At 39.2% G+C, this 26,214-nt stretch overlaps 1 protein-coding gene across 1 annotated transcript in view; it reads left to right on the forward strand.

Annotated features, from left to right (window-relative positions):
• Positions 1–26,214, forward strand: part of LOC135464215 (oxidation resistance protein 1-like) — a 74,064-nt gene that overhangs the window by 44,283 nt on the left and 3,567 nt on the right. The window contains 11 exon segments of the mRNA XM_064741719.1: positions 532–642; positions 3,483–3,683; positions 5,418–5,596; positions 7,290–7,631; positions 7,634–8,625; positions 10,498–10,545; positions 15,865–16,027; positions 16,844–17,039; positions 18,426–18,536; positions 20,035–20,187; positions 25,236–25,331. Coding sequence (XP_064597789.1) covers positions 532–642; positions 3,483–3,683; positions 5,418–5,596; positions 7,290–7,631; positions 7,634–8,625; positions 10,498–10,545; positions 15,865–16,027; positions 16,844–17,039; positions 18,426–18,536; positions 20,035–20,187; positions 25,236–25,331 — 2,592 coding nt within the window.

Below are 26,214 nucleotides of genomic sequence, written 5' to 3' on the forward strand. Positions count from 1 at the left end.
AGTTGCAATTTCTTCGCTTGGCGTTCAGCATTAAGGGGATAGTGCAACAACTGCTTGACCCGTATCAGTGTAATGACTCGGGTGGGGTGGCTTACTTGCCCTCGTTTGGGCGTCTCAGTGAACCATCACTAGATACAAGAGCAGTGGAAATCTGTCGTGCAACAAGGAGGCACATTACATGCACTCTGAGGACTCCTTTGTCATCATATGATGGAAAAATTGTTAAATACGACTTTAAACTCCAAGCACTCACTCGCTCGCTCACACACAAATGTACATGAAATATTAATACAGAAGAGCCTGGATGTAACGCCCCATTCTGTTTACAACAGGCCTAATAAACCTCCTAAAGTAAAGTTGTGTATGTTTATGTAACTTATAGAGAAACCTGTAGAAGGCAGAGAGTAAAGACAAAGCTAAGACTATGGGGTTTACCAATCAGTGTTTTCATGTGTATGTCCTTGTCATTACTTGTCATTATTGCTTACCTGTCATTCTTGCTTACCTGTCATTCTTGCTTACCTGTTTCAGGTGATATATGTACCCGACCCTAACCATGACTCCGGGTCCGAGCTCTCAGCCTCACCCCCTGTGCCCAGCCCACCCGCCACTTTCCTACCCCAGGAAGACAAACCCAGGATGGTGAGTTAGGTGTACATGTATATTATTGTGTTAAAGTCTGGATGCCCACAGGCATGATTAAAGTGTGGACAACCACAGGCATGATTAAAGTCTGGACAAGCAGAGGCATGATTAAAGTGTGGACGTCCACAGGCATGATTAAAGTGTGGAAGCCCACAGGCATGATTAAAGTGTGGACGGCCACAAGCATGAGTAAAGTGTGGACAGCCACAGGCATGATTAAAGTGTGGACAGCCACAGGCATGATTAAAGTGTGGACAAGCAGAGGCATGATTAAAGTGTGGACGGCCACAGGCATGATTAAAGTGTGGACGACCACAGGCATGATTAAAGTGTGGAAGCCCACAGGCATGATTAAAGTGTGGACGGCCACAAGCATGAGTAAAGTGTGGACAGCCACAGGTATGATTGAAGTGTGGACAGCCACAGGCATGATTAAAGTGTGGATGGCCAGAAGCATGATTAAAGTGTGGATGGCCACAGGCATGAATAATGTGTGGATGGCCACAGGCATGATTAAAGTCTGGACAAGCAGAGGCATGATTAAAGTGTGGACGACCACAGGCATGATTAAAGTGTGGAAGCCCACAGGCATGATTAAAGTGTGGACAGCCACAGGCATGATTAAAGTCTGGACAAGCAGAGGCATGATTAAAGTGTGGATGGCCACAGGCATGAATAATGTGTGGATGGCCACAGGCAGGATTAAAGTGTGGACAGCCACAGGTATGATTAAAGTGTGGACACCCACAGATATGATTAAAGTGTGGACAGCCAGAAGCATGATTAAAGTGTGGACAGCCACAAGCATGATTAAAGTGTGGACAGCCACAAGCATGATTTTTCACAAATTCCTGAATGATTTTGACTGCTTTTTTTTTTTCACTGTTCACTAGAAAGCATGTAAATACATCAAACATTGGTTGTAGCATTCTTGATTCAGAGAGATATCTAGAATGTTACACTTCTTTCGTTTTTATACCTGTTAATTTTTGGCCAAGGTGATCCTTCCAAAAAAATTCTGTTAGCTGTATCAATGTACTATCATAAAAAAAAATAGGGTCAGTCGCTATAGAGATTTTTTTCTTTTTAGGTTTTGGCTATAATTAAGCTAATAGGGGCTTTAACAAAATTAATATTGCTTGAGAAAAATAGAAAAAACAATTCTTTTAAAAAGCAATTGAAAACCAAATATACTTGTAGAACCTCTAACCAACATGTATTATTTTTTTAATGTAAAAATGCACTTTTAAAAGTACCTATAAAAGGCTTAAAAATTATATCTCTGATGTAAACACTTGTTTTTCTGAAAGAAATCAATCAAACTTAAAGAAAAGGGTCTTAGCCCTGTAATGTGGAGGAATCAGTTAGAATATAGGAAAAGGAGTCAACTGAAAAATGTTGAAAAAACTTTAGGCAAAATGCATTTTTTCTAATGATGGCTGAATTATTTTTTTTTGTTTATCTGAGGCTCTCATTTCCTGACAACTCTAATAGTGGATTTCTCACAAAACCTTGTTTCTATTTGTATATTGTTGATTGTCTAGAGTTAAACTTGCAGTAATTTCCTCTGTAACAGTGCAGATGCGAAACTGCAAGGTCTAGCTTCTCATGTTCATATTTTACCGTAAATTCACGTAGAGTTTAGCCACAAATTTCTGGCCGTAAATTTTAGCCGACTTGATCCTCGAGCAGATGTCAAGGGAGAGCGATCAGCCCCCAGCTGTGCAGTAATCCCTTCTGTTGGTCAGGATACTGGTCCTAGCCACATAGGGTAAAACTCCTCTGGCATGGACTGAGAGAAGGGGAATTATACACCCATGAGTCCATCTACACCGTCATTAAAACGTTGACACGCCATTGACGTGTTCTGAAGCTTGGATCCCTCGGTCATCGAAAAATTTTTTTTTTTTTTAACCCGTTAAATAACTTGCTGAGAATGATTTAAAATTTCCCCCATTGGTTACTTCCGCACAGTCTGAGTTCAGGACGGCATGGGATATTAGCCCCCTCCCCTCTCCCCATCATTAAACTTCATGAAGGCTTAGGTTGCTAATCCGCACCGCATGTGGGTCAACTCCGGTTCTTGACAGTCAGACTTAAAGATTTCCTGAAGAATGTGGCACTCCTGTAGTCTGAACATAAATACCCAAATTCCTCAACCTTTTCGCAGGAAGAGCAACTGTCAGTGCAATTTGTGCACTTTTTTAAGTTGATTCTTGACACAAAACTACATTGGTTGGGTTGGTCAATTTGAGGGCTTCAGAAAGAGTATAATTTTATCAGTTTACGAATAACACCTTCAGAAAATGCCTCAATAAACACAATGCAGCTAATGAATTGAAGAATTACAGTACATATACACTGATCAAAGTTTTCAACTGAGTTCAGGATTGTCAAAATCTTTGTCCAAATTGGCCAAAACTAATCAGTTAACTAGAAGAAATTTCAGCTGATTTTCAAGGCAAGATTCTCTTCCCTGTAAGTAGAACTAAGTGCCCTAGTTGATCAGTTGGCATGGTTAGTCCAAAATAAATGTATTTAATTATTAGATTGGGGTTTTCTGTCATGTTTTTCACTTTTTCATGACAATTTCTGAGTGAAGAAACATAGATTGTCCAGAGAAAAACTATCAACTTAGACCTAGTTTAAGTTTAACAGAAACAAAGCACAAACGAGGCTGATACTTTGTGAAAGGTATTTGTTTGGGCTATTGAATTTGCGCTGTTCAATATTTTTGCTAAAAATCTCCATCATGGTCTCTTTAAGTACGACTTTTAATTCCTTAATCAAACAAGTGTAAAGAAAGAAATCAAATTTGTCCTTTTCTTTTTTGGTAGGATGTACCAATAATAAAAATGGCTGACCGCCCGCCAACTAAAGTCCCAGGTCATGTTGAACGACAGACGTCCCAGTCATCACTCCCCGACACGGATGATTTGCCTCCACGAAAGCTTTCTGAGGAGGAGGCTAAAGAGCTTGACCAGGAGTGCTACGAGAGGTTCATCAAGGTTAACGTGAAACACATCACTGACGGACAGGTATGTCCAGGTGGATCAGGTCATCTAAGAAGAATAACTAACGCATGTGTCAGATAAAAAACCACACTGTCCATAAAAATATTTAGATTTCTTTTTATAGTATTTTTTCGGCTTAGTAAAATGCATTTGGATAGCTGTGAGTTCAAGTCCATTTCATGTTGGCTTCCTGTTCGGCCATACGTGGGAAGGTCTGCCAGCAACCTGGGTATGAACACATCTGCTAAATGGACCTCAAAACGAACTATTTCAAGCAAAAACATATGGATTTGACCTCTCCAATACCCGCTAGTTCACTACGGACCACCATAGAATTTAATGTTTTAACAGCGATTTTACTCAGTCGGAAAAAATTTTAAAACATAAATCAAACCAATTTATTGGACGGTTTTTAATAGTCTTTCATCTGACATATACTTCATTGTAGTGTGTTCTTTGCCTTTAAAGGAAAAGACAAATAAAGAATAACCATAACATTTTGGTTGTCAAGAAAAAAAAGGGGAGTCATCTTACGATCAGTGAGTTTTGTTTTAAAGGGGTAGTAAATCTCTTTTGAATTCCAGCGGAGGGTATAATTTAATGAAAATAAAACTTGAAGATCATCTAATTCGTGGAAAATGTAGACTACATGAATATGTCTCAGCCAGTTTCCTGTTGAAGACATATTTACAGGAGGTTTGAAAACAGAGGAAAATCATTAAAACATTAAGATAAGACCAAATTAAAAAGTAGATTTTTGGTTTTAATTTTTATTTCAGTTTTGGATTTTTTAGTTATGCTAGTGATGGATCACCTGTAGAACGCGAGAAAACTTGTCACCTGATGAAGTGACAATAATTTCTTCAAAAAAACAGAAAAAAAAAATAAAACGACCATTTGTAAATAAATGAGAGCAATGTGTAGGCAATATAAAGTTTCTCAGTAGATGTCCTATTTTTGGCCAATCTTGTTGCTACAGCCTTCAATCTTCATCACCTGTGCTCTGCCCGGTTTCCTCCCAACATTACCTGTAAATACTCGCCACTGGAGTGTAAGTGAAATATGCTTGAGTATGGCATAAAACACCAGTCATGTAAATAGATAAATAAATCTTTCTGGCAAAAGTTCATGTTCCTATTTTGTGCATAATTTAGGCCATAGTTGTGCAGTAGAGTTACCCAGAGCACTAGAGAGTTCCAATCCATGGGAGATAATCCACTCACACAATATCTGTTCCAGTAACTTTCCAAGGCCTGGAAGTGATCCCATTTTTAACACCTTGCTTTTTTAATGGGATTGAAAACATTATCTGTATTCTAGGGAATTTCAGTTCATAAAAAGTTTATTACTCTTCTTTTCCTTTAAAGGAATGCTTACCTTTGTGAAAGAAATTGAGTTTGCAATTATAGCCAAATTTGTTTATTTATTTATTTATTTATTTATTTGATTGGTGTTTTACGGCGTACTGAAGAATATTTCACTTATAGGAACTGGGAAACTCATGACCATCTAGAGATTCAACCAGTTTTAGGTTATGAGAAAGATATTAGATGTCATCAAATTGTGATAATTGTTAGAAAGTCATGAAGCAGATATATGTGTCACTGAGTTGTCTTTGGTTGGCTATTTAAACTCTAAAAAAAGAAGATCAAAAGTAGATGTACAATTCAACGGATTTCCCTTGTGATTTTGAAGATCATATGGTGCTGTTTGATGGAGAGAAAGGCAACCGATTCCTCTTTAACTTTGGGTTTTCAGGGAGTGGTAAATGGAGTTCTGCTAGTGACCCCAAATGCGATCATGTTTGACCCTAATGTATCCGACCCCTTGGTGATAGAACATGGCCCAGAGCTGTATGGGATGATGGCTCCCATGGACACCGTGATCAGTGCTGCCATGTATCATGATATCGCGGCCATGAAACTTAAAGGACAGGCGTAAGTTGTTTTTTTTAGTTTTATTTCTTATTCTCTTCTTTTAAAGCATAACATTGTGTCATGCACATGGAGATGTTCACTGATGTACAGCAAAACCCTGAGTTCTGCCATTTCAGGAATAGTTCATTACATATGAGAAACAGCAGTAGTTATTTATGCTCTGTTTACAGGACAGTGCGCTTGATGTAGACAGGTGTTAATACTTTGATGTCATTTTCCAGCTTTATTTTGAGCTCTAAGAAAACATATGACATGTTAAATTCCATTTGTTGTGGATTCCATTGCCTTCACAGTCCATGGGGTTATAGTGACATTAAGTGGACTGTGACACTCATTTTGTACAGTATAACTTATTGCCCTCACTGTCCATGGGGTCATAGTGACATTAAGTGGACTGTGACACTCATTTTGTACAGTATAACTTATTGCCCTCACTGTCCATGGGGTCATAGTGACATTAAGTGGACTGTGACACTCATTTTGCACAGTACAACTTTTATTGCCCCCGCTATCCATGGGGTCATAATGACGTTAAGTGGACTGTGACACTCATTTTGCAAAGTCCTCACTATCCATGGGGTCATAGTGACGTTAAGTGGACTGTGACACTCATTTTGCACAGTCCTCACTATCCATGGGGTCATAAAGTGGACTGTGTTACTCTTTTGCATAGTCTAATATTTATTAAGATCACTTACCTTCCACCAATATCACGTCATGTGGAAACATGTATATGTAGGTCACATGGGGAAAAGTTTGTCAGCAACTTGCCAAAGGTTGGTGGTTTACTCCATGCACACAGGTTTTCTCCACAGATAAAAACTGATCACTACAGCATGGTATTGAACAATAATCAGCCACTAAGTCTGCAGTAATAGGGGAGTTTTGAGTTAGAGTACAGTTTTACGAAGCAGTTTCCTCTTGGAACCGATCGCTTAGCCTTTGTTTGCATTTTATCTGCAGCTGTCTTCCTCCATTTTCAAACATTATCTTGTGGGAAGATTTGGCTGAGTATTGGTAAAATATTGAGTAGTGTTTTTTTTTTTTTTTTTTCTTCTCTCAGTTGAGTATTATACATTTTCTGTAATATATTAAAGCACATTTTTGAGATTCTGTGATTGATTAAGTCAATCCGCACTATTCAGACTAATTTTTACTGTTTAACTTCTTCTCAATCTTTTCATGTTACAATAATAATAATCTGTCAAAAGTTATTTCAGTATTTTTAATTCGTAAAACTTCACTTTGTTTGTATGTATCTGCGTGAAGGATACTTGATATCTTAACAAAAGTATCAGTAGTATAGTAAAAGTGAAATAGTCTTGAGTATGGCGTAAAACATCAATCAAATAAATCAGTTATCACTGGATGCAGTTCTATGACTTGAAATTCCCTCCTGAGGTAATGAAGTTTGCTGGTGTGAATATCTTGGAAAGAGATTATGATTAAGTCGGCTCTAGCGTAACCACCCCTCTTGGGAGTGTTGTGGAAAGATCCATCGAGTTAATTTTAAGTAATGTCAGCTTCATTTTTGTGTTACGAGAGGGGGGATTTTTTTTAGAGAATTAATGAAGAGGCCATCGATTTTACTTTCAACTGTCCTATAAAGGTAAAATCTGAAACATGTCATGTAACACCAATGAAAATATAAATTAATATATAAGTGAATAGTGTGCTTGTTTACTGCTTTCAGGGAAGAGCATCCTACTGATTCCCCGCGGCGTGAGATTTACCACGGAAGGGACTGTCCTATGGCCAAAATATGCTCAAACGAGATTCCTGAGGTGAAATGTTACATGGAGGGCAAAGTCAGCCCTGAGAGACTTCAAAACCTCCTCGTTCCTCTACAGTCGAGAGCGAGTTGTCCGAGGCGGGAAGTGTGTGTTCTTGTGGAGCTAGCAAAGACTCAGACACCACCCACCAATCAGATCCCAGTATTACTGTGCAGAAAGCAACTGGAGGAGGCAAAGACATCCAATCAGATGCCAGTATTACAAAGGGTCCCACAGATCCTGGCCAATCAGGGATGTCTAGTCAAATGCCTGTGAGCACAGAAGGCAAGGCGGTAAAAGATGATGGTGGCTCAGTGAGCTCCAGTAAGCCTGAAAATGAAAGCGAAAGTGAAAGTAATGTGAGACTGGGTCAGGAAGGTAACCTAACCAAAAATCAGGCCGAGGATGATTTGGGTTTGCGGCCTTTAGTATTTGTTGACAATTGCTTCGATGATAGCTTCAGAGATGCTATGCATGAAGCTTCCTTGCAACAGCTCCAAACTACTTTGAGAGAATTAGATCTTGAGTCAAGCGAGATCACCCTCGATAGCTCAGGCACTGGCACCCACGCAGACATTTCAGGGGAGACAAGTATGTACACTTCCTGCTCCACAGATCTTTCGACAAATGTGACAGACGATTCGCTCTTGGACAAAAGAGTGTTGTTGGACATGAAGGAGGACAGCAAAGGCCCGGTCTCTGAGAATAAGCCTGTCACCTCCTCCCCTACACAGTCTCAGAAGGAAATACACCAGGAACATTCCGAAGACCAAATTGCACCCCAGGGTTTGTCCCACGCTCTCTCACAGAACACATGCAAATTGGAAACATTACGTACTTCCAGTACTCATCTCTTGAGGAAGCTGGCACTGCAGAGCAAGAAGGGAGAAGAAACCTCTCTTCAGCGTGCGCCTTCCAAGTCCGACCCCATTCCCATGCCTGACCTCAGCAAGGAGGAGGTAGTCGAGGCACGGAGTTCCTCGTCGTTCGGCTCATTTACAAGTTCCCCTCATATTAGTGCTTTTGTGAATTACGCTACAGGATTGTTTCGCAGCACAGCTGATGATCATAAACTCGTCAAGGATATTACCGAAGTTCCGCCAGGGGAGACAGAAGTTGACGGCAGTGTCACTAGTCAAACTGAGGCCACCCCTGTCAAGGCCATGGACAAAGGCCTGGAGAGCTCAGACAAACATGTTAATGTGGAAAATGCTGTCAAGTTAGGAGACATGCCCGAGTTGTTCCAGTCAATAGAAGGTGAGTGAAATTGTAGGGAGATGGTAACCTGGCAGTATGATATGGAAATTTAATGGTAATGAGATATAGGATTAATGGTAATGAGATAGAGCGTTAATGGCAATGAGGTAGACAGTTAATGATAATCAGATAGACAGTTAATGGTTGTCAGATAGACAATTAATGGTAGTCAGACAGTTTATGGTTGTCAGGTAGACAATTAATGGAAGTCAGAGAGTTAATGGTAGCTAGATAGAAAATACATATTGTGATGAGACTCTACATGTAAACATGTAAAGAAGGACTGAGTAGGGTTTTTTTTTCATTCTGTTTGGTCAGAAACACTAAATATTTCTACACTTTTAAGTTTATTATACTGTATATCAAAACTTTAGGTTGAAATAAGCATAGAGCAGATGCTCTGTAAACTATAGCATGTTTGCAGTTGTACATGTAAATTACACAAGGCAGTCAAATTTACTTTTTATTCATCTTTCACTTTCATTTTCATTTTTTAGTCCAAATAAAGTATAAATGTCAGCTTTTTTTTTACAAGCACAGTTTTAAAACTGGAGTATTCCAGCATTGATCAGTTAGATGTTTCCTAACGAATCTATTGTTGTGATTTTTGTTTGATTTTCTCTTCCTCCTATCTCACAGGCCTAGGTTAGTATGCTCTTGTGTGTGTGTGTTAAGTATGGTTTTTTTGCATGGTTTTCACTGAACACTGCAAAAGTTTTCAAGGTGGACTAGCTCACCTTTTTACTAGCTTGAATGAGTGAGAGTTAGGGTTAATGATAGACCATTCACTAATGCTTTTCTCATCATCATGCGTACCTTCACAGGTAAACAAACTTACTTGGTAAGGTGTAGGCAAAGGCTAAATTTCGTAAAATGGTCTAAACAACACTAAATGTACCGGCCAATCAAGATCTGTGTAAGACCCAATCAGGATGGTACCAACATTTGCGCATGGGCTGCCCATCATGGCCGCAGGATCTGCCCCACATCCAATCAAGATGCGTGTAGGATGGGCAGATGATACGAGTAGATTATATCTTTAGGATTGAGCATTACCATAAATTACAAAATTCATAATTGTCCAACATCAAAGTGTCCATAACTATGGTTGTCCAACATCAAAGTGTCCATAACTATGGTTATGGTTGTCCAACATCAAAGTGTCCATAACTATGGTTGTCCAACATCCAAGGGTACATTGACTATGGCTGTCCAACATCAAAGTGTCCATAACTATGGTTGTCCAACATCAGAGTGTCCATAACTATGGTTGTCCAACATCAGAGTGTCCATAACTATGGTTGTCCAACATCAAAGGGTACATTGACTATGGCTGTCCAACATCAAAGTGTCCATAACTATGTTGTCCACCATCAAAGGGTACATTGACTATGGCTGTCCAACATCAAAGTATCCATAACTATGGTTGTCCAACATCAAAGGGTACATTGACTATGGCTGTCCAACATCAAAGTGTACAATTAATTACACTTAATTTAGCATGATATGGCTTAATTTCCGCTAACCATGTGCTGATGTAATTATGTTGATTCTGCGAATGATATTATGACGATATTGTAGAATGTATTTTGTTGGAATGGATCCATTTAAAGCCCCATTTTGCATCAACTTAATTTGTCTTTTAAATTCTCTGGTCACATGAGTAAAGGAGATTCCTCATGAAATGTTCCATCATTGATTCTGTGTGCATATTTATTACCATAAGTTACCAAATTCACGACTTCAGTACTTTATGTATGGAGCTGAAGTTGGGCACTCTCACATGTCTCCTACAGGAGAGCTCTTTGGTAATCTTTGCTGCCAAATCTAAGTTGCCATTAAATTAATTGCTTTGAAACTGGTTTTCAACAGATACTGCTGGGGTCACTCCTTACGGAACTCCAGTCATGCCGCTGCTGGGTACTTATGGATTGTGTTTGTTTTCTTGAAAGCTGTGTGACATCAAAGAGTACATTAAGTATGGCTGGTTACCACCAAAGTCTACATTTGTTAGAGATGTTAAACATGTTGGTGACGTTTTCTGACATCAAAGTGTACATTGACTCTGGTTGTCCAACATCAAAGGGTACATTGACTGTGGCTGTCCAACATCAAAGTGTACATTAATTAGACATTTTAGATGGCTAAGTGTACTGGTTGGCTGTCCAACATCAAAGTGTATGTTAATTTAAACATGTCAGATGGCTTTTTCTGACACCAAAGTGTACATTAATTATGGTCGTATCTGGCATCTAAGTGTACATTAATATGTATAGGGCTGTTATAATGTTCAGTCACATGGCACGGTTAATGTACTGAATTAAAATGCAAAGGCGTAATGTAACCTAATAATACCTGGCATACAGACAAATGTGCATTTGTGTTTATAAAACATTAGAAGCCTTAAAGGATACATTACATGAAACGCTTTGGTTTTATTTCTTAATATGCAGATTATGATGTGTAATAACATATAACAGTACAAACAAACTTTTCAGATTTCGCTAAAAATGGCTTTAAATTACAGTTTTAATGCCCAAACAGTCTGTCAAGAAATCAAGTAGCTTACAGCGGTGACGTCAACACCGGGCTCAGGACACTGACCACCGAGTTCAGAGGAAAATCAGCAATGACGTAGTTTCCAGAAAAATCTGAATGTGCACAGAAAAAATGCATAATATAGAGGGGTAATTAATAGATAAAAAAAATACCTCCAAAATGAATTTTTTTTTACAAAAATTCTGAGGGTTATCGTCTTCATTTGGCCTGGAAACATAATTTTGTTTTAGAGTTCCTTTTCATGTATTCTTTAATTTGGAGTAAATTTGGACAATCTGTTTATACATGTACATGGAACTGGTGCCCGAATTCGGCCTAAGAATGCTGTCTGCCGTTGTGTGAGTGAAATATTGAGTACGGGGTAAAAACCAAATAAGGCCACTGTTTATTAATTGTTTGTTTCTCTTGATCAACTTAGGTACACATGTATGTACTTAGGGGCATTTTAATGTTATGGACTTTTTTATCTTTACATACATATTTGATTTCAAGATTATTAATGAGTAATTAAATGAGCAATTATCACACTCAACGTCTCACTTTTCATAATCAGGGTCATGAGAAACTAGGAATGTAGTGAATTTTACACGCGTACATGCAGGGCCATATCTAGACAAACATTGAATGTTCTGATCCCAAACTGATTGGAATGCTGGCATTGTGACTGTGCATAAAGACATTTTAAAAAGGTAACTTGAAATGATGCTTTCTGAGAGCTTTTAAGTCTGTGAATGAAGGAAATTCGTATGAAAACTGAATTTTTTATTGGTAAACCATCATATTTGGCGTTAATTTACTTGTTTGTTTAGTTTTGGTGGCCAACAGTTTGGAAGCCCAAACCTTCTCCAGGACTTAAGTGACTCTAGATATGGCTATGACATGTAAACAAAGGCATAATCCTCACAAACATATACAATTTTTGATGTCAGATGGCCAAATGCTGCATACAGCTCAGAACTCTTTGATGTCACATGGTCCCGAATTGCATACTGTGTTTTCGAACTTCTCTAGGCTACTTTTCATCAAAGCCACCAGCATTTCCATGACTTTCTCATTAGTGTGCGCCCAAACTGGGCCAATTTTTACAAGGTGCAAAATGATAGTTCATGGATGCAAATCTGCCAAAAAATGATTGCTTAAAATTCGAATGCTATGGTGGCCTTTTATGAGAAGTTTGGAAAATGTTTTGGATCCACTTTTAATTACTAATCTTCTTAAAATCAGTTTTCTCATACCTGTACTTTTTTTTGTTAACAGTGCAATATCAGATATAAATCTATGAAAAGAGCTGCATGTTTGAAAACTGGAGTTACAAAGTTGTATGAATATAGTCAGTTACCAATATAAAAAGCCTACATGCTGGCATTCTGAACAAGGCCATTCTTAAAAAGTTCTTTGTTGGGCAGAAATGGTTATATTGTCTTCTTTTTTTCTTCTTTATTTTGTTTGGCTAGTGAAAAAGATAGGTATTTCAATAAAATTAAGATGGAGAGAAAATTGAAAGGAAACATCTCATCAAACCTCTCAAAATCCATGTTGGAATACAAGCTTTATACCACAGGGCACTTTATTAGAATGTCAGTCAGTTTACGCCCAGCAAACATGTTTTTAATGATGGCCCCAGCAGACCTTACTTCAAAGGTAGGTACATGTAGAGAGCCATTCAACTGCAGCGTTGTTCTGCATCTAGCTGGCTTTGAATGACTAACACTTGAGGAGGGTGCTGACTTTACTGTATGTGTAAGTAAGGTGGGTTGTATTGTCAGCAACCAACCTACACGTAATTCTTCAAACTTTCCAACCACCACTGTGACCCATATTTTGAAACATTCTGAGAGGACTAAGGGGTGTAGAGAAATACTTTTCACAGTTTAATGAAGCTTTGCATATATAGTGACACAAACAAACCTTTTTGGGCATCATTTTTACAATTATTGTATGCATAAATTTGCCTGGAAAAAGTACTTTGGCGGTTGAAAAGGCTGATTTACACTAGTGAAAAGTGGGGGCATTATGACAGGCACTCTGGTGCATTTCCTTCTCACAGAAAGGTGTGTATCTATATATATATATATGTATATATATATATATATATATATATATATATATATATATATGGTGTTAAATATTTTTGAATAAAATAAATTTACTTGAAGCAGGCACCACCTGTCTGATGAACATAAATGTTCATGTAGAACATGGCACTCTCGTGTAAAAATAAAGACATTTCCTCTACTGGAAAGAAATTTTTTGTATCAAGAAAGTCACCGCTTACATTGTGTACAAAAATAATTGCCACTGTGCCTAATTGTTACAAGGCTCTGAGTAGCACACTGCTAGCTCACCACTGGCACACTTGTAGGATTCTAGCTTCTAGAATTCCACAGTCATGCTCCTCAATACCTGCAGTCTAGTTGTTGTGGCTTAGCTGTGTCATACATCTACATGTACACCAGGTACAGATAATTGAGTCTGTGGAGTATGGATACATATACTGTATGCATCTGTTGCTAACAGGAACATGAGCCCTGTATTTCAGAAGTATTATATTTCACCTGGAAGTTTAGCAGTTTTTATTTGACACATTGCGAAATTTGCTCGATTCTGGCTGATTTATCTACACTGTAAGGCCACTTAAGAGGGGTTTTTTTGTGAAATTTGATTAATTTTTTGATCAGAAAAACTATGAAATTTGGTTATTTTTTTTTTTATCAGAAAAACTATGAAAGTAGATTAATTTTTTTATCAGAAAAACTATTAAATTTGATTATTTTTTTATCAGAAAAACTGTGAAATGTGATTAAATTTTTTATCAGAAAAGCCAAAGTATTGTACATGCATGTGTTTCTGTAAGTGCGTTTTTACAGTTGGAGAACTTTGTTGGGGGTGGACATGACATGTATTTGAAACTTCTAAGGTAGCAATATCGTATTTGACAGCTTAATCTCTGACAAGTACAGTTTTAAGGCTTCCACCTGATTTGAACTTTTTCTTCAGCCTGGATCTTCTTGATGTACCTTGCACATCTGGATATTTGTTGGCTCTCTGGCTTAGATCAAAGGGGCACAACTTTTGTAAAAGTCTTGGATCAGTGTAGTGCCCTCTATGTTTATTGAATAACGGAACCAATGCTGCACACTCCTGTAATGTACATGTAATTGTACATGTACAATCTGCAGTTGTTGTGCAATTGTACAACAAGTACATATGTTTATCATACATGATGTATATGTGTAAATGCTCATTGTTCATGTATGGCAATACAGTGTTCTGTGAGTCACAAGAGTTGCCTCCCTTTGATTAAAGCAAATGGGCCCCAATGGGTACCAAAAAAAGGGGTTCAAGCACAAAAAGCTGATCTGTGCCATTCTTATCAAAACAGTACAAAAAAAATAAATGAATTTATGAATGTTTTACCTTTGGTAAATTTGCAATTTGCTCTTGAAAATTGACATTCAGCTCATTTTTGTCTAAATGTATGGTTTCTTTTTAAGTTTGTGTGCAATTTAGCAGGTAAATGCAAAATTTATTTTGAATAAAAGTGAATACTTGAAATGAATTTTGTATTGGCTTTTGTGCTTGAGCTGTATTCAGCTGATGTTTCGTGTTTTGCTTTCTTGTATTTTTAGCTTTTCTCTCCTGCTACTTTTATTGTCCTTATAAACTGACCGCCCAGATCCACGCATTGTTGTGTGTTCTCACGTAATCATTATACCACGTTCCAGGCTGTACATCTACATCATTTTTTGTGCAGTATTTGCCACACTTATGCAGCTGCTTTATTGTTATTGGATAGAGGTGCTGTGTACCATTGACTTGTGGTGCCAACTGAACTAATTGTCATGTATAACAACTGCTTTGTGTAGACTCAGTATGTTTTCTTGTAGTAAAGTTTAATATGTCACAGGTAAACGTGTACATTTCCATTTGCATTTTGATACATTACTGATTTATATTTTGTAATAACTTAATTGTTGAAAAAGTGATTGTAAAATCATATGTATGAGCAAATTTAATTCTTGACAGCGAGAGCAAAGTAATTTGGGATTATTTGCACCTGCTTTTGATCTTCTGTGTTATGGGCTCATTTTGTTATAAACTCACATTGTTTACCTCAAGGATATTTGTCTCCTTCCTCTCCGGCCATACGTGGGAAGGTCTGCCAGCAACCTGCGGATGGTCATGGGTTTCCCGTGGACTCTGTCCGGTTTCCACCCACCATAATGCTGGCCGCCGTTGTATAAGTGAAATATTCTTGAGTACGGCGTAAAACACCAATCAAATAAATACATAAACCAAGTATTTGTCTCCTTCAAATACATTTGTGAACTGTCAATCTGACAACAGCTGATCGGCCTGTTGGGCCAATCAGGATTGCCAGCTGATTCATCTGGAGTGTGAAGTCAGGCTGTTTGTCAGGGACATGCACGTGTAAGAAGACCAGTGGTTTATTCCTGGCACTACAGTTTTTTTTATCTAACTGACAAGTATCATACATGAATAAATAAATAAATAAATAATTCTTTGTCTTCTGCTGTTGTTGTAGCATTTGTATGGAACCATAAAACCATAATGTCCACACAAAAAAAAATTGGCTACATGTTATGTGACATATAACCCGGTGCACATGTACCTAGAGAATCACTTTATGCTAACCCTGGTTTGTTTTCTGTTGGTCAGAATTAATTCCGCGGCCTGCAGTGCGTACTGATGACCCTCCCCTGTACTTATGTTTGCGTGTGGGCAAACCGATTCATCAACGGGTACACAGTACTGGGCCTATCGAGTCGTACAGTCGCAAGAAGAAGAAACCTGAATACTGGTTCTCCATTCCAAGAAACAAGTGAGTCAGAATTACTGTAAAAAGACAAATAGCGATTCCTCTGATTTCTTAGATTTTAACTTTTTTTTTTTAACTAGATTTTAAAGTATCTATGGTCAAATTTTCTTACATTGTATTAGATAGCCATTTTTTTTTTTAACAAACCAACACAATTTCTGTCAGTGAAACCTTCCTTCGTTAGGAAAAGACTGCGCTAAATGAAATTTTCCGTGGATACCTAAAATGCCTTATTTTAGTTATTTTTTAACGTATTTATTTATTGTTTTCAAATATTTTGAATTTACTAGTCATTTATCAGTCAGCTGTACTTGTGCATTTTGATTCAGGTATTTTATTTCGGCCTTTGTTTCTGTGCAATAACTGTTCCAAATATTATCTGAGTGAACATTGTGTACAGGTTCACTTTGTGGAACCCCAGATAAGTTTAGAAACTACATCCTTGACTCTGATTGGTTGATGGTTTATGTGTAATGACTGCTCGAAATACATGTAATTGTTTAATTTTTGTAAAATATTTGTTTGCTGATGTTCTCGAAGTTTGAAAATCAACTTTAACCATGCATTGGTTTTGCATATTTACATATACTGGAATTCGTCAACCTTTTTGCACGTTTGCAAGGTGTTTATTCAAGTATATTCTGAAGACATTATTCTGTGTAGACTGATAAAATTATACTTTTTGTGAAGCCCTGAAAATTTGTCTCCAAAAAACAGGTCAAAAGAAGTGTGCATAAATTGCACTGAAAGCTGCTCTTTGATATGCGAAAAGGTTGAGGAATTAGGGTAGTACGAAAAGTTTCCTTCTGTTTTTGACAGAGTGGACCAGCTATACGCCTTCTTTGTCCAGTGGTCACCCGATAAGTATGGGGACGAGGGAGACATTGACCCAGCCTCTCGTGGATTTGTTGTCGTTGACGAAGAGGACCCCGAAGTGGGAGAAGACGAAGGTCTGGACATTTTTGACGAGTATTTTGGGCCATCATCTGCACATAGGATACACAGAGACTGGGAGGTGAGGAAAGATTCACAAATACTGTACAGGTTTCGTGTCATATTACATAAAGGTTCACATACCCTATAAGAATAAAGACATTCCCTTAGATATTAACAAGCTGTAATTAACTATGGCTGGCACATCCTGTTAAACTTCATTGTCATCTCACATTCAGGGCTCTTTGTTTAGAGAATGGTGCATATTAAAACATGCATGTACGATGAACAATTCGACCAATGGAACAGACAGACAAAACCAAGTAACTGATAGAGCTGTCCAAGCAAAAAATTCTGTAGTTATGGCTTCTTGAATGGAAGATTTTACAGGCCAGTTTTCAGTAAAAATAAATGTTCTGGTATATAGCCGCTGTACAGTTGTACCAGCTCCATGATCTAAGTGTTGTATAACAACACAGATAAGTTTGATTTTGAATTCATCTGACCTTTATGTATAAAAGTTATGATGGAAGGTCATGGATGACAGGTGAGTCAGAATTACTGTAAAAAGACAAATAACAATTCCTCTGAGTTTTTAAGTCTTCTAAAACTAGATTTTAAAATATCTGTGGTCAAATTTCCTTACGTTTCTAGCCATTTTTTTTTAACAACCTAACACAATTTCTGTCAATGAAACCTTCTTTTGTTAGGAAAAGACTGCACTAAATGAAGTTTCCGTGGATACCTGAAAATGCCTTATTTTATTTATTTACATAATGTGCGTAATTACATACTTCACAGTAATGCTTGCTGGCTTAAATCAGGAGTTCCTACTTGTAGCTCCTGAGGGTGTGTTAAAACTGGTCTCCTCCCACCATAATACTGGCCGCCTTCAAAAAAGTGAAATCTTCTTGAGTATGGTCTAAAACACCAATCAAATAAATAACTAAATAAATTTTAAAACTGTGCTTTTGCGTTTCAATTCCTGGCCTCCCTCACATTTGGGTTTTAAAATCGTTTCTGTCTCGTGTTCAAGTCATAGCATCCCGCAAACAATTTGGCATGATACTTCAAAGGCGGAAGCACTTTGGTGGCATGGACTCACCCTGCCACAGAGGAGAGGTGGTATATGTACATGTACACACACTTAGCGACTCCTTGTTGTAATATGAGTGTAATATTGTTAGGTACAAACGTAAAACCCCAAGTACATACCGACCACATAAGTTATATACTGACAGGTAGGGAAAAAAGCACTAATGAAACAAGGACCTGCCAGAAACCTGTGGGTGGTTGTGGAATTCCCTGGGCTCTGCTCGGTTTTCTTCCACCATAATGCAGGTCGACGTTGCTTAAGCTTAACATTCTTGAGTATGGCATAAAACACCGATGAAATAAATAAACTATGGAAATAAATCAACGAAAATTATCCAGTATTTGTTCATGTTTCGTATCTTACTCCTCGCAGATTGTAAACAGAGAAGAGTTCCGTCGCCGCTCTATCGACGTGTACGAACCACTCCCTCTGCCAGAACTGATAGGAGGCAGTGCTATCCTCACTGAGGAACATATCTCACAGGTATGGTGGCCAGTAGTGGACATGTTGGTTTTACTGCATGTCAGACGTTTTTGTGTGTGGGGGGAGGGGGGGGGGATAGCGCTTTTGCTACCCACAATCTGGTTTGGAGCTGATATTGATACAGGGTTTAAGAATAAAACTTTAACAACTTTCATTTCATTGACTTGACTTGGTCAGTCAAAAAGGCGTTGGTTTTTTCTAAGCACTTTGAACCACCTACAAACCTACTGGTCCTTGTATAAATTGGGAAGTAGTCTGCACTGTGTGTGTTTAATATGTACAGTGTTAACAAGCCTGGTTTCAACTTATTCAAACTTGTTTATTACAGAGAGAAAAGAAAAACACTCACAGAGGTTCATAGAAGTCCAAATTTTTACAAAGGGAAAACTCAAAATTAAGTTTTTTTCTGGTCCAGATTAAGTTTATTTATATTTTAAACACCGACGATAACCTGGTATTGAGTTCAATTCCGCTTTAGCGACCGGTAATTTAGTGAACGTGTAAGTATATATGATATATCGATATGAATATATTTATATGAGAGAGAGAAAGTTTAATTTCATTTGAGGTTCATTTTTGATCATGATTTTATTGTTGGTACATACATATAGTATTACATGTTTAAAATACAGTGTCCTGATCCGAGATATGCATTGTATAATAAAACAGTTATAAACCATGGTGATGCATGTTCAGTTGTTGGTTGTAATAAATATTAGAAGAACGAAAGAAACTAACAAATATTACATAAAAAATAAACATATATAGGCATACAAACACAAAAGACAAGGCCTATTCTTAGCAGAGGTATGTACTGTAAAGTGTGTATTGTTTGTTGGAATTTATTTTTGTCGATTTGCTTCAAAGATGGGTTTGCGGGAAATAACCGTCGCATAATTAATCAAGGAAATACTGAAAAAGACAAAAAAAAACCTCTGAAAATTCTTTCATTTTCCGAGTAATAATAAGGCCGAAATTACTCAAGCACCTCAAACAGGTATAATCAAGAGTGGCTATAACCCTCGTTTGTGTCTGCGGTGTCGGCAATCCTCGTAATCTGGATCAGAGATCAAAACAACAGGAGATGGATTATCACTATGTAAGAAGATGACATTCGCACCTACTGTAAGCAGTGGTGAAAGAGCCTAAGAGGTGTCACTTACTTTCACACCGGCCTTTGATTGGCAAAAGAGTACATGTAGGCCTGCTTTTAATCAACTGGCAAAGTGAAAGGTCAGCTTTTGAGCAGGCCAAAGTAAAACATATAAATTCACCATTAGTTTTGGATTGTTTGCCGTTTCAATCGTGCCCCTGTAGCGGGTCAGAAACGGCTAAAATTGCGTGGTTGTCAAATGGCCATTGCATTGTTGTATACAGTTCATAATTGGTAGAAGCTCACTCATTGGTTCACAGGATCCAGGAATTTTACCACCAAATACCGGGATCCAAAATTGATATTTATAAATCCAGGCACTCATTACTGTGTGTTTGTTTTCAGATCAGTAAGGTACTGCCCGGCAGGGCAGTGGGTTACCCCTGGACTCTTGTTTACAGCACAGAGACCAATGGCTTCAGTCTGAAGACCCTCTACCGCCACATGATCGGGCTGGAAGGACCTATCCTGTTGGTGGTGGAGGACACGGGGCACAATGTAAGACCTTATTTCATTGGCTGTTCCATTCACTTGATTGTAACAGTTGTCAAAGAAAGTCTCTTCAACTCTTTGTGTACTTGTACTTTGAACGTTTTTCTGACAATAAAAATACAGCTATCACAACATGAGCAAAATTTCAAACTGTATAGCTCAGATGATTCCATTGTTTCTTATGCCTTGGTGGCAATAAAGGGTCAGTGCCGTTTCCTTGTGTAGTCATGATCCTGTTGGTGCTGGAGAAGCAATAAAGGGTCCGTGCTGTTTCCTTGTGTTGTCATGATCCTGTTGGTGGTGGAGACGCAATAAAGGGTCAGTGCTGTTTCCTTGTGTAGTCATGATCCTGTTGGTGGAGACGCAATAAAGGTTCCGTGTTGTTTCCTTGTGTAGTCATGGTCCTATTGGTGGTGAAGACGCAGTAAAGGGTCAGTGCTGTTTCCTTGTGTAGTCATGATCCTATTGGTGGTGAAGACGCAGTAAAGGGTCAGTGCTGCTTCCTTGTGTAGTCATGATCCTATTGGTGCTGGAGACGCAATAAAGGGTCAGTGCTGTTTCCCTGTGTAGTCATGATCCTATTGGTGGTGGAGACGCAATAAAGGGTCAGTGCTGTTTCCCTGTGTAGTCATGATCCTATTGGTGCTGGAGACGCAATAAAGGGTCAGTGCTGTTTCCCTGTGTAGTCATGATCCTATTGGTGTTGGAGACTCAATAAAGGGTCAGTGCTGTTTCCCTGTGTAGTCATGATCCTATTGGTGGTGGAGACGCAATAAAGGGTCAGTGCTGTTTCCTTGTGTAGTCATGATCCTATTGGTGGTGGAGACGCAATAAAGGGTCAGTGCTGTTTCCCTGTGTAGTCATGATCCTGTTGGTGGTGGAGATGCAATAGAGGGTCAGTGCTGTTTCCCTGTGTAGTCATGATCCTATTGGTGTTGGAGATGCAATAAAGGGTCAGTGCTGTTTCCTTGTGTAGTCATGATCCTATTGGTGCTGGAGACGCAATGGTGTAGTCATGATCCTATTGGTGCTGGAGACGCAATAAAGGGTCCGTGTTGTTTCCTTGTGTAGTCATGATCCTATTGGTGCTGGAGACGCAATAAAGGGTCAGTGCTGTTTCCTTGTGTAGTCATGGTCCTATTGGTGGTGGAGACACAATAAAGGGTTCGTGTTGTTTCCTTGTGTTGTCGTGATCCTGTAGGTGCTGGAGATGGAATAAAGGGTCAGTGCTGTTTCCTTGTGTAGTCATGGTCCTATTGGTGGTGGAGACGCAGTAAAGGGTCAGTGCTGTTTCCTTGTATAGTCATGATCCTCTTGGTGCTGGAGACGCAATAAAGGGTCAGTGCTGTTTCCTTGTGTAGTCATGGTCCTATTGGAGTTGGAGACGCAATAAAGGGTCAGTGTTGTTTCCTTGTGTAGTCATGATCCTATTGGTGCTGGAGACGCAATAAAGGGTCAGTGCTGTTTCCTTGTGTAGTCATGATCCTATTGGTGCTGGAGACGCAATAAAGGGTCAGTGCTGTTTCCTTGTGTAGTCATGATCCTGTTGGTGGTGGAGACGCAATAAAGGGTCAGTGCTGTTTCCTTGTGTAGTCATGGTCCTATTGGTGGTGGAGACGCAATAAAGGGTCAGTGCTGTTTCCCTGTGTAGTCATGATCCTATTGGTGTTGGAGACGCAATAAAGGGTCCGTGTTGTTTCCTTGTGTTGTCGTGATCCTGTTGGTGCTGGAGATGGAATAAAGGGTCAGTGCTGTTTCCCTGTGTAGTCATGATCCTATTGGTGGTGGAGACGCAGTAAAGGGTCAGTGCTGTTTCCTTGTGTAGTCATGGTCCGTTTGGTTGTGGAGACGCAATAAAGGGTCAGTGCTGTTTCCTTGTGTAGTCACGATCCTCTTGGTGCTGGAGACGCAATAAAGGGTCAGTGCTGTTTCCCTGTGTAGTCATGATCCTATTGGTGCTGGAGACTCAATAAAGGGTCAGTGCTGTTTCCTTGTGTAGTCATGATGCTATTGGTGGTGAAGACGCAGTAAAGGGTCAGTGCTGTTTCCTTGTGTAGTCATGATCCGTTTGGTTGTGTAGACGCAATAAAGGGTCAGTGCTGTTTCCTTGTGTAGTCACGATTCTCTTGGTGCTGGAGACGCAATAAAGGGTCAGTGCTGTTTCCCTGTGTAGTCATGATCCTATTGGTGTTGGAGACGCAATGAAGGGTCAGTGCTGTTTCCCTGTGTAGTCATGATCCTATTGGTGGTGGAGACGCAATAAAGGGTCAGTGCTGTTTCCCTGTGTAGTCATGATCCTATTGGTGCTGGAGACGCAATAAAGGGTCAGTGCTGTTTCCCTGTGTAGTCATGATCCTCTTGGTGGTGGAGACGCAATAAAGGGTCAGTGCTGTTTCCCTGTGTAGTCATGATCCTATTGGTGCTGGAGACGCAATAAAGGGTCAGTGCTGCTTCCTTGTGTAGTCATGATCCTATTGGTGGTGAAGACGCAGTAAAGGGTCAGTGCTGTTTCCCTGTGTAGTCATGATCCTATTGGTGCTGGAGACGCAATAAAGGGTCAGTGTTTTTTCCCCGTGTAGTCACGATCCTCTTGGTGCTGGAGACGCAATAAAGGGTCAGTGCTGTTTCCCTGTGTAGTCATGATCCTATTGGTGCTGGAGACACAATAAAGGGTCAGTGCTGTTTCCTTGTGTAGTCATGATCCTATTGGTGCTGGAGACGCAATAAAGGGTCAGTGCTGCTTCTTTGTGTAGTCATGATCCTGTTGGTGGTGAAGACGCAATAAAGGGTCAGTGCTGTTTCCTTGTGTAGTCATGATCCTGTTGGTGCTGGAGACGCAATAAAGGGTCAGTGCTGCTTCCCTGTGTAGTCATGGTCCTATTGGTGGTGGAGACGCAATAAAGGGTCAGTGCTGCTTCCCTGTGTAGTCATGATCCTATTGGTGGTGGAGACGCAATAAAGGGTCAGTGCTGCTTCCTTGTGTAGTCATGGTCCTATTGGTGGTGGAGACGCAATAAAGGGTCAGTGCTGCTTCCTTGTATAGTCATGATCCTATTGGTGGTGGAGACGCAATAAAGGGTCAGTGCTGTTTCCTTGTGTAGTCATGATCCTATTGGTGGTGGAGACGCAGTAAAGGGTCAGTGCTGCTTCCTTGTGTAGTCATGGTCCTATTGGTTGTGAAGACGCAATAAAGGGTCAGTGCTGCTTCCTTGTGTAGTCATGGTCCTATTGGTGGTGAAGACGCAGTAAAGGGTCAGTGCTGTTTCCTTGTGTTGTCATGATCCTGTTGGTGCTGGAGACGCAATAAAGGGTCAGTGCTGTTTCCTTGTGTAGTCATGGTCCTATTGGTGGTGGAGACGCAGTAAAGGGTCAGTGCTGTTTCCTTGTATAGTCATGATCCTCTTGGTGCTGGAGACGCAATAAAGGGTCAGTGCTGTTTCCTTGTGTAGTCATGGTCCTATTGGTGTTGGAGACGCAATAAAGGGTCAGTGCTGCTTCCTTGTGTAGTCATGGTCCTATTGGTGGTGGAGACGCAATAAAGGGTCAGTGCTGTTTCCTTGTGTAGTCATGGTCCTATTGGTGGTGAAGACGCAGTAAAGGGTCAGTGCTGCTTCCTTGTGTAGTCATGATCCGTTTGGTTGTGGAGACACAGGACAAAGTGTAAGACGTCATTCTCTTTCCTTTTCCAGAACATTTTGTGCGCTGGTACTTTGAAAAGTTTTCTTATGTGTTGGGGGCCGGGTTGAAATGAAGCATTCACAGTAACGATGAAATTCTTAAACTGAACCACACAGCCAATGAAAACTCTTAAACTGAACCACACAGCCAATGAAAACTCTTAAACTGCACCACACAGCCAATGAAAACTCTAAAACTGCACCACACAGCCAATTAAAAATCCAATAATTCCGTTGTTTTCTGAGCCTTAGTTTTAATAATGAGTCAATGCTATTTTCTTGTGTGGAGTTACATGAAGTTCTATTGCTACCGCCTGCCTTTCACTTATATGCCATGTCACAGAATGGGGATAAACAAAAATTTAAATAAATAAAAAAACTGGGTCATCTGCAGTAGTTACCTCCATGATTTGAGAAGTGTAAGTGCACCAATCAAACAAATGAAAACAATGCAATGAAAAACGAACAAATCAAATGCAAGCGAACAAAAAAATTTTTTTTTTTAAATTAAGGAGAAAAAAAAACAAGCTAATTTAAAAGAAAGCAAATAAGAAACAATCAAAACTATGCAATGGTCAAAATGCTCTGAAAATAGTACTGATAACACATTTCCAGGAAGGGTATTGTGGTTTAGCCCCACTAATGATTAATGTGTGATTTAGCCTTACATAAATTTCACACTTACTTCATGTGGTTTACATGTAATTTATTAGTTTGCCTGTATGACATAAGTGGTATTGTGAGAGGGGAATCAGGTGCTGTGGGTGAGGGTAGCAGTGTATAGTTTGGGTAAAGTTCTTGGCCAGTCATCGGGTTGCAGTGGCCACCGATATTACACAAATTGCCAATCGTTGGTAGTGATTTACCTATTGAAGACCAAGGAAGTGTTTAACATCATAGCTCAACATTTCCTCTCACCCATTCACAGGGTTGCAGTTGCCACCCATAGTACATGGATTGCCAATTGCAATTCGTGATTTGCATATCAAAGACCTCTGCAATCACTTTGTGCACTAACTCCCCCACAAGGTCTTTTACCACCACAATGATTTACAACTCCATAACATATGAAGTCACTGCTCTGCAATCCTTACATATTCAATAAACAGTCATAGTTGAAACAGTATAATAACTTTGGTCTTTTCTTGTTGATTTAATGGCAACATCTTGGCAGTGTGTAATTTCAGAATAATATCTGTGTATGGCAGTGTCGATCAGTCTTCTGTATTTTGGTTTAGAGGTCAATATTTGAACGTTTCACATGACTGGAACATTGTGCCATTTTACGAACTGCTCAATCAGGTGAGCTAACAGTATTCTCTGAATGCCTTGTTATATAGCTGTCACACTTACTTTGTCTTGGTTTTCCCCCCTCAGGTTTTTGGAGCGCTGGTCGCCTGTCCCCTCACCATGAGCGAACATTTCTATGGCACTGGGGAGTCCTTCCTCTACACGTTCACCCCCGAGTTCTGTGTAAGTCCTACTATAAAAACTGAGGGAGCCTGATTTGACTCAGTGGTGTTAAGGCAAGATACACCCAACCAGCAAAAGCACCCAAGATGAGGGTTTAATCCCAACCTTAGGCAGGGAATTACTACATTAAATTACTAGATATACACTATTGTGTCCATGTTTACCTGTTAACTGTTGAATGCAACTATTGTGGTAGTCTGTAAGCTGTATTTTCTGGATCTTTTTGCTATATGTTGTCATACTGTAAATGCTGACACATGCTAAGAAACTAAGATAGGCCAATCAGGGTTTATACAGGACCTACAGTTTGCACCTCTAGTAAAACAACTTATAAATTCGAGGAATTTTTATCTAATTAATCACCCTGCTGTACTAACTTGGTGAAAAAACATGTGAAATTTTATACATTCACAAAGGTTTTTTCACCACTAATCCTCACAAAGTGTTTTCACCTCTAATCGTCCCAAAAGATTTTCACCACAAATCGTCATAAAAAGGTGTTAATCCTCACGAAGGGTGTTCACCACTAAGCCTCATAAAGGATTTTCACCACTAATGCTCCTGGAAAATTTTCACCACTAATCTTCATGCAGGGTTTTCACCACTGATCCTCATGAAAGGTTTTTCATCAATAATCCTCACGAAGGGTTTTCACCACTAATCCCTAGCCTTAAGCCCAGTTTTGTGATTTGCTATGTAAACTTATATATGGATGTAAAATTGCACAATCAAGAAAAAAACAGTCCTGCAATTTTTTTTTCTAAAGTCATGTTTTTGTGTTTACAGAAATAGGTAATATTCTTTCCCGAATGAAGTCAGACCTTAGACTTTAGACCTTGAAATCAACGTCCTGTGATTTTAGTTAGGTTCGCTTGTTTCCATC

The sequence above is a fragment of the Liolophura sinensis genome, chromosome 3 (genome assembly GCF_032854445.1).
Source record: "Liolophura sinensis isolate JHLJ2023 chromosome 3, CUHK_Ljap_v2, whole genome shotgun sequence".
Classification (NCBI taxonomy): domain Eukaryota; kingdom Metazoa; phylum Mollusca; class Polyplacophora; order Chitonida; family Chitonidae; genus Liolophura; species Liolophura sinensis.